Source organism: Babylonia areolata, chromosome 18 (assembly GCF_041734735.1).
Source record: "Babylonia areolata isolate BAREFJ2019XMU chromosome 18, ASM4173473v1, whole genome shotgun sequence".
NCBI classification, from domain to species: Eukaryota; Metazoa; Mollusca; class Gastropoda; order Neogastropoda; family Buccinidae; genus Babylonia; species Babylonia areolata.
The window spans coordinates 29,769,182-29,785,389 of NC_134893.1; the positions used below are offsets into that span (position 1 = coordinate 29,769,182).

General features: G+C 41.5%; 1 protein-coding gene across 2 annotated transcripts in view; it reads left to right on the forward strand.

The window, feature by feature from the left end:
* The window catches only part of LOC143292635 (calcium-dependent protein kinase C-like), a 96,015-nt gene that overhangs the window by 55,433 nt on the left and 24,374 nt on the right, over positions 1–16,208 (forward strand). For both annotated transcript variants that reach the window (XM_076603108.1, XM_076603110.1), the window contains exons 5-7: positions 9,078–9,206; positions 13,454–13,610; positions 14,881–15,112. In XM_076603108.1, the coding sequence (XP_076459223.1) occupies positions 9,078–9,206; positions 13,454–13,610; positions 14,881–15,112 (518 nt within the window). The remainder of the gene's footprint in view (positions 1–9,077; positions 9,207–13,453; positions 13,611–14,880; positions 15,113–16,208) is intronic.

The following is a 16,208-nucleotide window of genomic DNA, read 5'->3' on the forward strand; positions in this document are numbered from 1 at the left end:
TAGAAAAATGAAAGAAACAAATGTCTCATCATCATGAAATCTGCAGGAGTTGAAAGGGAAATAACTTTCTCAGGATAACTGCTGTCCTGATGGATGTGCATAACAAATTAATCTAATAAGGAAAATGGGCATGAAACAAAAACAGTGTTTTTTTTCTAGAGACCGCCACTCAAAAAACCCCAAAAAAACCCCACCCAAACTCATGGAGAGTTTTGAGCTTGAATTTCACAGATGACCTGCATACATGTTGAGTCACACACACACACACACACACACACACAGAAGAAGAAGAAGAAAAGAAAAAAATATGCTTTTTGGACTTGCATGTATTACTGAGGCCACCAAAAAGAAACAAAGAAAGATGCTAGTTCAAAACAACCAGTGTACTGAACACCAGCAAAGTGATTCGATTGGCGGCAGTGCAGGTTTTGCACTGGTGTGTGGCCTCCAGTCGACCTAACATTGATACCTCACTGTTGACTGCTGGCACCAGGACTTTGGTAGACACATGTTTGGGATTGGGGATGAGTGGTGTGGGAGTTAAGCCATTGAAATAGTGTGCATTATAGGGCAGTACACACACACACACACACACACACAATGTCCATTTTCATGGCAGTTAGTGTTCTGTGAAAGGGCGACGCAAACATTGTGATAAGCCAGCAGTGGAGACAGAGCAAGCAAGTAATGTGAACTGTTCAGCCTTTTAGTAAAATGATATTGCAAAGATTAAATGAAAACACCAGGGTGTTTGGAGCAGGAGCGAGGGGGGGAGGGAGTTGTGGTGGGGCGAGGATGGTGGTGGGGGGAAGGGAAGGGTGGAAAGGGAGGTGGGGGATGGGGGGGGATCAATGCTGGCAAACAGAGACTGTTTGGTCTCCACTGGCACAGAGGACCCTATGATGAAGCCAGCCTAGCTGATTGAGAGGTGGAGGGGAGTGAAATGGGGCTGCAGCAAGGGCAGTGGGGGTTAGTGTATGTGCGCACATTAGACTGATTGATGCATTATATCTTTGGAACCTTAGTGATCTGCATGCTTGCTTCACAGTCAATTCATTTTTATCGGTATGGTGTTTTCAACACAGCACCAGGGTCGGCTCTCAAGGCCTGTGTTGTAGCATATATTTGATGACTGCTCTCTGTCTCTTGCTGTATATATATATATATATATATATATATATATATATATATATATGTGTGTGTGTGTGTGTGTGTGTGTGTGTGTGTGTGTGTAAGCTTATAAAGCAGGTTAGAAAACTGATCTCATGGTGTTTTGATAAACAACAAAACCGAAAACATGAAATCTGTTTTTGTGTGACGTTTATTTCAGTAGCTGCCATCAAACAGTAGCACCTAATTAGCAGCTATCTTCTCTCCTGATGTGCCCCCCACCCCTCCACCCCCTCCCTCATCTTATCTCCAGCCTCCCCTCCAACTTCCCCTCTCCCATCCCCAGAAGCAGCTTAGGATCTGATGGTTAGCTTTACAGCTGTCTTGTTCAGAGCAAAAGCAGCTTCCGCTGATAAATCTACCACTGTTCATAAAAGCAGCTTGGGCTGTTTGCCCAGTAGATGGATGGTGGTTGTCATTTCCCCACCCCCATCCACCCATCCATACTCCCTCCCTTCCCCCCACCCATCAAAATACTGTACTAGGCAACAGACTGGCAACATACATATATATCAGCCAGCTGCCTCTAGGGACAGTACAGATGTTGAGGTGTGTGGCTATTGATTCTGTGGGGTGAATGGAAAAGCAGCTATAATGCACAGCTGGACATTAAGAGAAGCACTGTACCTGTGTTTGGCCTTCAATTTCACCTGGGGTGGGTGGTTGGGTTGGTGGTGGGGAGAGTGGAGGGGGTGGAAAGTGGTTGACAAATGAGTGTTAATGAGCTGCCAATTCCCTGGAGGGAACCTGGCATTTGCCTTTTATGTTGATTCTGCTCGCTGTCTGGTCTGCATGCTTTGCCCAGCTCTGTTCAAGTCTAATCACTGCCTGTTGCCACCAGCGGTGAATTGGGCAGTGGTGTCAATGTGGTGATAATTTAAAGCTCAACATGGCTGTCAGTGTGTAAGAACACCCTCCATCCACTTTTTGCAGGTGCATTTTTATTCTTTGGGCTTGGCAGCTAATTATGAACTTTCTGGGTACATTCGTGCATGCTGCCATGCATGTACTCTATATCAAAGATCTGTTTACATATGCATGCACACATGCATGTGTGCACAGTGTACATACACACACAGATCTATACACAGACACAGACACACACACACACACAGACACACGCACACACACACACACACACACACACACACACACACACACACACAGACACACACACACACACACACACACACATTCTCTCACACTCACTCTCTCTCACACCCTTTCATGCATTTTAAGAACCTGACAGGTGAATCAGTTGGGTTTCAAACTGATATTGACCTGGGGCATTATGATGGACGGAAGCATTGTCTGGCTCACACTTTCATGGCTCACTAATTGATGGATTGTGCTTGATACATTGCAGATGGTCAAACCCTATAACTGTTGCGCCAGTTGATTGCTTTAATCAACACCCTGCCCCTCCAGTCCACCGCTTTTCTGATCTGTCCTTGCCTGTCATGCTCTCTGTACATGTGTGAATTTAGTTATATATTTTGTTTATGTATTTATTGTCCTGACTTCACACACACACACACACACACACACGCATGCATGCATGCATGCATGCATGCACCCAAACAGGCACACACGCTCACTGACACACAGTCACAGCATAGCTGAACACAGCACACACACGCGCGCGCGCAAACGTAGACTTTCGCACTCACACACTCACACACACCCATATAGAAACATCTACATGTGAATATTCCTGAACATCTGCACAGACCTATTTTGGACTTCAAGACATTTAAGGCAGTTGATTTGACAGAAGGAAAACACCGATGTGACATTTTGACATTTTGTTTATTTGTTGTTGGTTTTTTGGTTTTTTAATCATTTTTTTCTAATGGTGGTGCTAGTTTCTTTGAAGGGTTAGATAGCAGCACTGTCTAATAATTGGTGAAGTTTGTTTGTTTGATTGTTTTATTGTTGTTGTTGTGATAAACAAATAAGAGAGGAAGAAAATGATGCACTGTGGTAATATTTTCCCTGAACAAATCTTTTGGATTGAAAGAGAAAAAGTGTTCCAACACTTAAATTCATCACTACTGATAACAATGATTTCAACTCTGCTACACTTACATCCGGGGGGGGGGGGGGGAGACACTTACTTAGGGGGGGAAGAAAAAGACAAGAAGCCTGGGTGTGGCTGAGTATGAGGAAGTCTGGCATTGAGCCATGTAAGCAGCAGCATGATGCGGCAAACAAAAGGGCACAGAGGGACGGGGAAGGAAGGGAGAGTGAGAAAGAGAAGAGAGAGAGAGACGGCGAGACTGAGAAGAGAAAGTGGGAAGGGGAAGGAAGATTGAGATTAGTGAGACAGGGAAAGGAGAATGATATGATGAGACGGAGAAAGGAGAGTGAGACATTGAGATGAGAAGGGACAGTGAGACAACAAGATGGAGAAGGGGGAATGAGATAGAGAAGGGAGAATGTTACAACAAGATGGAGAAGGGAGAATGAGATATAGAGAAGGGAGAATGTTACAACAAGATGGAGAAGGGAGAATGAGACAGATAGAGAAGGGAGAATGAGACAACAAGATGGAGAAGGGAGAATGAGACAGATAGAGAAGGGAGAATGAGACAAGATGGAGAAGGGAGAATGAGACAATCAGATAGAGAAGGGAGAATGAGATAGAGAGGGGAGAATGAGACAAGATGGAGAAGGGAGACTGAGATAGAGAGGGGGAGAATGAGACAAGATGGAGACGGGAGAATGAGACAACAAGATGGAAAAGGGAGAATGAGACAGTGAAATAGAGAAGGGAGAATGAGACAACAAGATGGAAAAGGGAGAATGAGACAGTGAGATAGAGAAGGGAGAATGAGACAAGCTGGAGAAGGGAGAATGAAACAATGAGAAGGGAGAATGAGACAAGACGGAGAATGAGACAATGAGATAGAGAAGGGAGAATGAGACAGTGAGATAGAGAAGGGAGAATGAGACAAGATAGAGAAGGGAGAATGAGACAGAGAACAGAGAATGGGACAGAGAAAGGATAGTTAAGACAATGAGGTGGGTAAGGGAGAATGATGTAGTGAGATGGAGGAGAAGGGATACTGAGGTGGTAAGACAGAGAAAGGAGAGTGAGACAGTAAGATGGAAAATAGAGAATGAGACAGATAAACCCGGGAGATTGTCTCGACAGTGAAATGGAGAAGGGAGAATGAGACGGACGAGGGAGAGGGAGAAGGTAGGACAGATAATACTGAGAATGGAGAGCAAGGGAGACAGAGAAGTGAGAGTGAGACAGTGAGGTGGAGAGTGAAACAAATCAGATCATATCAAATTATGTTGCCTAAAACCCAACCGACTGCAAAGGGCCATGTCATGGTTGAATATTCTTATCTTATCTGTCTATTATAATCAGTGTGCAGTATAGTAGGCTGTGTTTATATTTATATTCAAATAATGTTTCTTAATTCTTTCTGTTTTTACATTAAGAATACTAGTTATTACCTGCAGTGTGTGGATGTATGTATGAAACGGTGTATGTGATATTTTTTTTACATTTGTATCTTCGTAATATTCATAAAAGCTGTTGTTGACTTTTACAGTTATGGTCCCCATGTTGTTTACTTGTCTATGTTGTGATAATACACCTGACCAAATTTCTCCAGTTGGAGATAATAAAGTTATTCTTATCTTATCTTACCTGTCAGTTCTTAAAACCAGTTGAAGAGAACACAAAATAATGTTAAAAGATCAATCAAATGTTTAAAAAAATTTTTTTTTTTTTTTAAAGACTTAGAAAGGAGAATGGAGAGTTAGATGTAGAAAGAAGAAGGGACAGTGCAACAGAGAAAGAAGAGAGTCATAGAATGGAGGGTGAGATGGGGAGGGTGAGATGGAAACCCTCTTAGAAGTAAAGGAGGGTATCAGATTGTTGGGGCAGGGTGTGTGTGTGTGGGGGGGGGGGGGGGGGGGGGGGGGGGGGGGGGGGCGAGGTTGTGAGCGTGGGATGTATGATGGTATCATCCATATTGATGTGGTGGTGTCATATTTTCCCCACAAAATCACCAGAGGCACGCCAACATCTGTCACACACAGGGTGCCTGAGGAAAGGCCTTTGGCCTCTGTGTGTGTGTGTGTGTGTGTGTGTGCGCGCGCGTGTGTGTGTAGCTGGCCCATGCCTCGCTGGGAAAAATGTTCAAAGGAAACAGGTTCTGGCATGCCAACATGCACAGTAGAATAAACAATCTGCGCATGCTCGTGTGCATGTACGTTTGCATGCACACACACACATGCACACACAGAAGGGGGAAGAGAGAGAGAGTGTGTGAGAGAGAGAGAGAGAGAGAGAGGGAGAAGAACAGAAGGATGTGCTACCAGCACAATGTTTTCCTACATAATAAATTTAGAATTGTCATTGTGCGTCATGGATGGATAGCACAGAGGGTAGTCTAACATTTCCTTCATTTGAATCCATTGTTCTATTATTTGCTTCAGAATACATAAAAAAAACCAGATTTGTATATGACAGATTTTTCTCACTGGACTCTGTACAACTATATATGTAAATATAACGCTGTTGGTTAAATTCTGCAGTTATCAGATTTCTGCATGATTGATTACTGTCTATGAAACCCTACAACTACATCTAAGAATATCATGCTCTACTATGCCTGAAAATTCATCATGTACTGCTGGCAGATTTGTGTATGATTTATTCCTGTCACCAAACTGTGCACAGCACTCTCATTAAATATCATTCTGTACTTTCTAAAAATTCATCACCAGCTGAAAACTATCACCGGCACAAGAAGGGATGGCACTGAAACACTCCTCTCCATCTTTCTCCCTCACTAACCCCCACACCCCCACCCACTATCCCCTTCAGATCAGAAGTTGAGAGGCAGTGCAGCCACAGCCATTCGTAGTGCAATCCTGCCTCACGCTCCCTTATCATGTGTTTCAAGTGCAACCATGTCCGTCCTGTTGTTGCCAGCATCTGCATGCTGCTGTGGCATGTTAACCCCATGTGCTGAATGCATATCTCTCACAGAGAGATTACAAACCAGCTACCATATGGTTTTGATGTCAAAAACCATATTGCACTCACATTGCATACCTTTTTGACTTACTTTTGATTCATATTCCAAAACGGTCATACATGTAGAAGCCCACTTGGGTACATACAAGTGAACGTGGGAGTTGTAGCCCACGAACGAAGAAGAAAAAGAAGACACATACTCCTGGGTGTAACCATAGTGCCTTCACATAGTATACCAGTTTGACTTTCTTTTGATCCATGCTCCTGGGCTGCTGATTTTAGAGTGCTGACAATTCCTAGAAGAGAGAAGAAAAAAATCCAAGTTCAGTGCTCTTTCTCTTACTGTCTTTGTTTTGGCCCAGGAGTATGGAACAAACTGCCTTTCTCAGTCCATCATGTGGATTCCCCAGTTCAGTTTAAAGAGTCTCTTAAAAACAGGCATCTCCCATTCTGCCTATCATCGTATAGACTAATGTGTTTCTTGAGCTTGTGCTGGTCATGTGTGTGCATGTGCAGGTGTGTTTGATTGTGTGCCTGTGTGTGCTTGTTTGTGTATGGTGTACTTAATGCATGCATGTATTAGTTTGTACAACTTTTTTTTTATATATCTAGAATGCCACAAGCTCCTGGTCTAAGAAGTGTGAGTCCATTTGCATCTCTTTTGTTAATATTATTATTGTTATTATTATTATTGATATTATGGCCTGGCTGGCCTGCCCTGCCCAGCACCACCCATCCCCTGTCGTCATCCCAGGTCATTTAATATTCTATGACTTAACACATTTCTCAAGTGCATCCTGAGTGTTTGAATTGACGTCACACTGGTTATCAAATGCCAGTGAATTGCATCCATCCACAATGTAATCATCTTCCTGCTACCATTGTTTGTGCAAGCAAAAAGCCATCCTGGCAGGCTTGCCTTTCAACGCAATTTCATTAAAGTGTCTGTTTCAGGCTGCACTGTTACACTTTATTCTCTTTTTAGTATCTGGTGCATTCACAAACTGTGGAGTTAGGAATAAACATTGGGGACAAACAGAATGTTGATCTCGTGTCAACGGTTAAGTGTGACTGCTGCACTAAATAAATAACAAATCACCAGAAACACATATGTTTGCAATACAACAATTTGGTGATGAGGATGGGATTCAGACTCTGTAATGGCTTTCACCATAACAGAATTGTTCTCATCACTTTGCCAGCACAGCTGGTGTGTACTAAATGATGATAGAAAATGGTTGTGTGGTTTGGTTGGTTTGTTTCAACAGTTGGTTGATTGTAAATGATGTTAGAAACTGAATTTGTGCTTTGGTTTGTTTCAACAGCTGGTTGATACTTAATAATGATGAAAACTGGATGTGTGAATTGATTGGTTTCAACAGCAGGTTGATACTTAACCAGTTGAGTGCCTGTAAGATGTCAGTTGACGTCCTACAAAAAGTGTTGCCATAGTGCCTATAAGACATCCACTGACAGCCTGCATATGTTCCGAGTTTTCCTTCATTGGAGTTTGGTTTAATTCACATAAAGATTCTGAACAGCTAGTTTGATGTGTCTGGATTATAAACATAATATTTAAATGATTATACAAGTGGAAGACCCCTATTTGATAAAGATTTGCTAAATGGATCACGTGGAATGCACATGGAAAGGGGGTTGCATAATATACAAAAAAGGCATTAAAAACTGTGTCCAGTAAAGGAATTGGTCACAGTCAGCGGTATTACACAATTCTGAAATCTGTGCTTGTGATTATGGACAGTTATAGCGATGGAGAAGGATCTCTCTTGTCTGATGATTGGTTTGAACACAAAGGTGACAATGACAGTGATGAAACTGACAGCCCATTTGATGGCAGTTCAGTCTGTCTATCCAATCAGACAGAGTTTTTGAACAGGTGGCTATGACTGACAGAATACGTGCAGCGAGCGTCAGAGAAGGAGAGGAGAGGGAGAGGAGTGATGTAAGATGTAATGCCAGCCAGAGGCTGTGAAGTGGGTGTGCCAGTTGGACGACAGTGTACTCATATTTCCGTGCAGACTGCAGGAAACTGACAACCGCCATTGCTCCATAATTTTCATAAAACGCAGGGTTGCACTGGACTTGCAACATATGCTTTTTGTTTTTAGCACTTTTTTTTTCACTGAATATGATGGTTGACTTGTTTTAGGACGTGGCAAGCTGGATGCACAGCAGACACTGTAGGCCCACGTGCAACTTGACGGGAATGAATGTCATCAAAGAACTTCACTCTCTCACTTGCCAAAGCTCTTAGCTGTTAAAAAGCTTGCCAGCTCAGTTTCTGAGACTGTGATTGACCTTTTACATTGACTGTACCCACCTTTGTCATGGTTGGGACAGTGATTCACTTGCATGTCTACACGAGCTGTAATTTGTTTTTATAAACTTATAGCCTGTTTTAAATTTCTTCAACAGGTATAATCTGACAATAGGCATGCCATTTCTGGCTGTATTTTGTTTCTTTTCTTCATGGACGTCATTATGTAGAGGTGGAAATAGGCTTCTTTTTTTTTTTTTTTTGCACAAAAATTATTATCTTGACTTCAGTTGCCTGAAAAGTTATCTACAATCAACCTAATTGGGAAAAAAGCCCAGATGCAGAAATCTACATTCATTTTCCTTCACAAAAAAAACATTTACTTTCTTTCTGTATCTCCCATAGTTTTTGTTCAAGAATTTTTTTGTAATTTATTACCCCTGAATCCTCAAAATTCCCTGGCAATGGGAGAGCACTTTTTTTTTTTTTTTTTTTTATATATATACAAAATTCTCTGGTACTCAACTGATTAATGGTGATAGAAACTGAATGTGTGATTTGGTTGGTTTCAACAGCTGGTTGATATGATAGAAACTGGACATGTTTTATGTGGTTTGTGTGTTGCAGCCTGTGACATGAATGTACACAAGCGGTGTGAGAGCCATGTGCCACGCCTGTGTGGGGTGGACCTCTTGGAGTGCCGAGGGAGGATCCGTGTCAAGACCACCTGCAGTGGCAACAAGCTCACCGTTCATGGTGAGGCCACACTCAGTCCCTCTCCCCTTAACCTCAACCTTAAAAGTTAAGATGTCATTCATGTTAACAGTTATGGCTTTGGATATAGTCCATAAAAAAAAGTATTTAAAAAAGATCATTGATAACTTTGGTAGGTTAGCTCACCATTCAGTCAGTACACCTATCCATCCAACATCTCCACCCCCCACAACCCCCACTCACCCTCTTCTCCTCCTCCTCCCATCACTCTCACTTTTCATTTGTCCTAACCATGTCTGCTTCTTCTTCTTCTCTTTCTCTTCTCCTTTTCTGTCTGTGAAGACTCATTGTGGTGTTGCATAGATGAAATGTTCACCATATTCCTCGAGGTCTGTCGCTTTGGGTATCAGCAGATAGATTTGCTGTCCATTCTGCAGTGTTGTCAGTCAATCTTTTTCTCTTTTTTTTTTTTCTACTGACATCCACCCCCACCCCCACCCCCCAGCCCCCTCTCCCCCTCCCCATCTCCCTGCCTCAACAGGCCCTTGGAGGATTGTTTTAGCAAAGCCACTGGATCTTGTTATGTGGCCATACCATGATGTCAGAGGGGCAGAAAAAGGGACTGAAAACATCCTTTCTGTGGAGTGATGTTGCATTTCAATTTTTTTTTTTTTTTTTTAATGTTAAACTTAACAAAACTGTGAAAAGGATTCTAGCTTTGCTTTCTGGGGTGTGTTCAGTTCTTGTTTTCCCTGCAGGCAAAATTAGAAGTGGTTCGTATGTCATTTCTGTCTGTGGCTGGATTTTTCCGTCATCAGACCTGAGGGCATGGCCCCTCTTCAACTTCAGTGAAATGGCAAATAAGAGTTTTGCAGCATGTGGCTTTGACAGCTCAGCTCCAGACTCTCAGTAGCAAAATCAATATAACAGGACCACAGGAGAGAAAGAGTGAGAGAGAGAGAGAGAGAGGGGTGGAGTTGGAGGGGGAGAAGAAAGTTTGTGGCATGTTGTTGAACTGGTGAAATTGGGAGAGCAGATTCTGTGCCTGCCTAAAACTTGATTCTGCTGAGAGAGAGGGAGCGGGGGATACAGATGTACGGAAACGAGTAATTTATTCACTAGGCCATAGCCCCTATGAAGGTATATACAAACATCTGTTGCGTCGCATTTGTTTGAATAGACACAAAGAGAAAAAAAATCACAAGAAACATTTATAATAACAAAACATATTATGAAGTTGCAATTGCTCTAAATTTAAATGCTTTATACAGGAAGATGAACAAATTCCACACATCATTTTGTCGTTTTGAAGACATCAGCAAACTCAGCTTGAATGCACAAGGCTGTCGGTAATATTTGGATGGAATATATTTTTCTCTAATCTCTTTAAGAGCTGGACATCTCAGCACAAAATGTACTTCATCTTCATTTTCTCTGTGGCATAAAGGGTAAATCAAATCGTCATCATTAAGTTTCCTGTATCTGTAACGATGAGTTGCTAAACCCGACACACCCAACCTAAGTCTTGTATTTATAATTCTCAAATGTTTGTCCATATTTAGCATTAAATACAGTTTCTTATCATGCAGCCCACAAAAAGTTCTATCCATACAAAATCTATCAATAATTTGAACATGGTCATTCCATGCTTGCCATCTACAATCAAATGAACGTTGACAAAAGATTTTAACAAAATCATTTATGCTGCCCACACCTTGATTTAACCACACTTCTCCAAAACCATTTTAACACAGACAAATACGTACATCATTTACCCAATTTTTCTTTCTCCTCTAGCATCCAGTTCAAACAGCATTTTACAAGTTTTCAAAGGTATTCTACTTTCATCCAGTTGTATCAGTCTAAACCAATATCGTATGCACTGAACAGCAGAATTTACAAACATCAGGTGTCTGTTAGTTTCACCATAAAAAGGTCATTTGGGGTACACATATCAACACACAAAAACTTCTTCAAAGCAGATATATTCACAGTAAAACGCAGCTTTGTTAACTCACTCAGTACGGTCAGTCCTCTCTTCTCCTCTACACAGACCCCTCGGATGTCCAGTGGTTGTCTGAATGACCCAACCTTTAGCTTCCATCGTCAGAATTGTGGTATTCTTTGTCAACATTCACCTCTTCAGTATAAGAGCCTTCCACTTGCAATATTTTGATGATGGTAATTGGGGTGAAACGCTGTTAACGTCGTCTCTTTCGCTGTTCGTATGGAGAGAGTTAAAACCCCACAACTCTGAACCATATTATACAATGGGCTGCACTTGGAAATCGAACATTTGCAAAAACAAGTTAACCCTTTGAGCCCTGATTTCCTGAGCAATTTTAACCCTTCTGCCTGAGCTCCTGAGCCAAAATTTGCAAATAATTGGTATTTAATGTGTCACGGCAGATATAAAAAGAGTGCCCTGACCACCACTTTACCAGTGGTAGAGAAAAATGACATAATGCCTAGCCACCGGTTGAGCGGTGTGTAAACACTTGTGTAGTGTTTTGCTATTGGTTGACTTATATTGAAATCGATCTTTTTTATCCAAAGCACATACACAAAACACAGTGAAAAGGCATGGCCATGTTGGTACTACGTTCGCTGACGTCAGAATATTACGGTTTTTCTGATTGGCTCTTCAATATAAGTCAACCAATAGCAAAACACGACACAAGTGTTTACGCACCGCTCAACCGGTGGCTAGGCATTGTCATTTTTCTCTACCACCGGTAAAACGGTGGTCAGGGCTCAAAGGGTTAAGGGAAGTATTATTTAGTGAAGATAATCTTTTTAAGATACACAACAATGTGTTTTTTGCCCTGCTAGCGAGATCTTCGCATGTTGAAACAAAGTTTTTAAACATGTGGTAAAAAATATGCCAAAATATTTATCGACATTTACCATAGACATAGCTACACTATCATAAAGCCATCTCTCCCTCGCACCTAAGTAGCCTCCCTTCTGAAATACAATAATATTACTTTTTTTCATGTTAACCTTCAACTGTGGAGATTTGCAGCTTGCTGTAAAGTATTTAACTAAGTCTGAAGACCAACAACAGTCTCAGATAATAAAATAACATTGTCAGCCAATAAAAGAATAAACAACTCAATGCATCATAAGAAATAGTGGCACTGTCTCTTCCATGATTGAGTATTTCAATAGCCAGTTCATTAATAAAAAAGAGAAAATAATATTGGGCTGCATGCATCACCTTGCTTTACTTCTGTTGTACAATTAATATAATTTGTTAGTGCAGCGGAGAGAGAGAGAAAGAGAACACTGAAATACTTTAATGACTTAGGCCAACAGCTCCAATCATAAAAGATGCAAACAAAATGCATTTCTAATAAAATTTGACTGTAGATATGGATGGTGGATACCAATATTAACTCAGAGAGACTCAGAACTCTGAAATTTTACTGTAAAGCCACCGGCCTTTATACAAGGGGTACACAGGTAAGTGATGAAAAACTGAAGACACCCCATGGAACAAACACAAGTGAACAACCTTTCAGATAATCGCTTTCATATTGTTGAAAGTGCTCATATGATGGAATACTACAGAAAGTTTCCATTGCTTTCAGGGCATAAAATAATGGCATGAAATACAACCATAGCTGAACTTCTTTATTACTTAATGTTTTCAGTTTACAACATATGCGCCAGATATTATTCATGTGGATTCATGCAGTACTTTTTCTTCTTCGGTTTTTTTTTTTTTTTTTTAACATTGTTTTCTTGGAGACAGGTGTATTTTTATTAAGTCAAACATAAAATGAGTTGAGAGAGCAGTGAATGTGCATACAGTGTGACAGAGAAGATTGAAGCATTGGAAGTCATTTGACAGTTGTCTTTATCCACTGGTTGCAAGTAATGTGTTGACTTAAAGGTTTCTGAGAGAATGGTGACTGGACAGCAATAAATGTAAAAAAAAAACAAAAAAAAAACACACCCCCAAAAACAACACATTCATAATTTGTGTAAATGCAGCTTTAGGTTTAATATACATGGCTACGGCTATGTTACAATTGTAAGGGGGGAGACAGAGAGAGAGAGAGTGAGTGTGTTTTTTGTATTCCTGTTAGTGTGCATGTGTGTGTGTGTGTGTGTGCATCTATATATTATCTGCTTGCGCACGCATGTTTGCGGGTGTGTGTGATTATGTGTGTGTGTTTGTACTAATTTTTCATGTACATTTATATACACTTGAATACATGTATATGTACTTGTGTGTACAAGTGTCTTGGCATGTGTGTGTGTGTGTGTGTGTCTGTATGCAGTGATAGAGGCCAAGAACCTGTGCCCCATGGACCCCAACGGACTGGCAGACCCCTATGTCAAGGTCAAGCTGATTCCTGTTGATGAGAGCAAGGTCAAGCAGAAGACCAAGACCATTAGGTCGAACCTCAACCCTGAGTGGAAAGAAACCTTTGACTTGTGAGTCTTTACTTTCATTGTTTTTCTTACAGGATCCATGCTGGTCTGGTCAGGAACAGTTCAGGTGAAGACCTTGGCAATGATACGACACAGTGCAATACAATACAGCCAATACAGCACAATGCAATACAAAGCAGTACAGTACAGTACAGTAGAGTACAGTGCAATACAATATCACCCTATTGATCCCTCACAAGGGAACTTTTTTTGTCTGCCTTAACAAGCATCAAGAATCATATAAATGCAACAGAAAGGACATAGCAGCGCACACATCTTAATTTTGAAAACTATCCATTACAGGGCTGGCTATTTCAACTGTGACTGATTTTTCAAAGCAAGGCAAGTAGTTTTATGTTGTGTTCTCGGTGAAGGTCATTGAAACATTACACACATGCAAGTTTATTTTTATTTCTTTATTTTATTTCTTTATTTTCTAACAAACACTAAAACAGATCAACCTAGGTGAGCAAACAAGCACATACACACAAAGAAGTCTTTCCTTTTTAAATTCCAAGCAGTCATCATAATGTTCTCTTGAAAAGACAGTATTGAGTTGAAAAAAAAAATGCTGTGATCCATTGTCTCACTTATTCCTTCCCTCCTCCAAACAAGTTTGAATCCACTTGTAACAGTTGCATTCACTTTTTCATGCTCTACTTGAAATAATCATAGGGAAAAAATGAACACATACTAACAAAACCACAATACACTGCTAGTTATGTTAAATGTGAATGTGTCACCATGGCAGTAATCTGGATACTCACAGCAGATGAAATTGAAGTGGTTTCACAAATGAGCAAATGGTCAAAGGGATACAACTGCAACAAAAACCCACACTTCTGGGTATTTTAGGAAGGGATTCTTTCCCTTTCATTATTTTTTTTTCCAGTTGTCATGGGTTCTTTAATGTGTGCAAAAGTGCATGCTGCACAGTGAACTTAGGTTTATTATCTCATCTGAAAGACTAGCAGTCAAACCACTTCTCAAGGTCCAGAGGAGGTGGAAGTGAAATTCCCTGACAGGTGCGAGACTCAAACCCCATTGACATGGGCGCATTTCCACTACTTCAGTTCAGTTCAGTTACTCAGGGAGGCATCACTGCATTCTGACTAATCCATATAGGCTACAACACACCTGCTAAGCAGATGCCTGACCAGCAGGGTTACCCAACAGATTTAGTCAGGCCTTGAGGCCACCTCTCATCTCTTATTGAGGAAGGAATTAGCTGAGGAAGGCAGACAGTGACATGTGAGAATTGAATGGGTTGCAGCGATCTGTCGGAAGAGGACAACTCCAAGCGGCTGTCTCTGGAGGTGTGGGACTGGGACCGCACATCACGAAACGACTTCATGGGCTCCCTGTCCTTCGGCATCTCGGAGCTCATCAAGAACCCTGTGGACGGTTGGTTCAAACTGCTCAACCAGGAGGAGGGGGAGTTTTATGGTGTGCCTGTGATGGACGACGTGGCTGAAAGTATGCAGCAGATCAGAAACAAAATGGGGGTAAGACCAGAGAAGAGAGACATTGTGCGTTTTTTGTGTTTTTTTTAACCCCAACATGAGTTTGCAAAATCACAGACCCCGGTCTGTAGTGTTTCCAGTGTCTGGATTGACTCATTCCAGAAAGGAGATTTCTTTTGTGTGTATAGGGAGGAAAGCGCTCAACAAGTTTCCATTATTATTGGTATTATTATTAGTTCACACACACTTTTCTCTTGTCGAAGCCGTGTCACTGACTCTGATAGGATTCTCTGTGTTCTTCTGTCACCTCAGTGATTTACTTTGCATTTCCTGCTTCCAGATTCCAGTCTTGAGTTGCTTCCTTTTGATCAGGTGCTGTCTTGTATGAGATATTCCTGATTTTGGGGATCATGTTGTACAGAAAAGGGTACTGCTGGTCTTGTATGAGATATTCCTGATTTGGGGGATCACATTGTACAGAAAAGGGTACTGTTGTCTTGCATGAGATATTCCTGATTTTGGGATCATGTTGTACAGAAAAGGGGCACTATTGTCTTGTACGAGATATTCCTGATTTTGGTGGGATCACGTTGTACAGAAAAGGGTACTGTGTTGTCTTGTATGACATGGTGCCTGACCTGAATGTGTGTTGGTCAGCTTTGCAGCTGTCCCTTAAACTGTAAGGGATGTGCAAACAACGTGATTTATGTGACTGACATGTGAAAATATTGATGAACTCTCTGGACCACTTCTTCGTCTGGGAATGTGATTGACACTTGGGACCATCTCTCAGGAGGGTCTGATTAGTTTCCTGTTGATCTGCCAGTAACCAAGTCATATGCCCAATGCTTTCTTCCCCATGTCAGGACCCAGCAATCCAGGGCAGGGTGGAGGGCCAGTTTTCTGTGATAATTGGCACTGTGTTGGGAGAGTGAAGAGTTGGTGAGGTCAGTGCTCTTACCACCTTTCTTCCTGCAGCCTAGGGGCAGACACCTCTGTCAGGCTTTTTATTTCACAGAACCAGAGGTTCCACAACCGTCTTCATGCATAATCAATTCCATAAGTTCCCACTTTCCCTTGACTTATCCACACCTGATTAAACAATGTTTTCTTACCAGAATACACAACTACCCAGGAT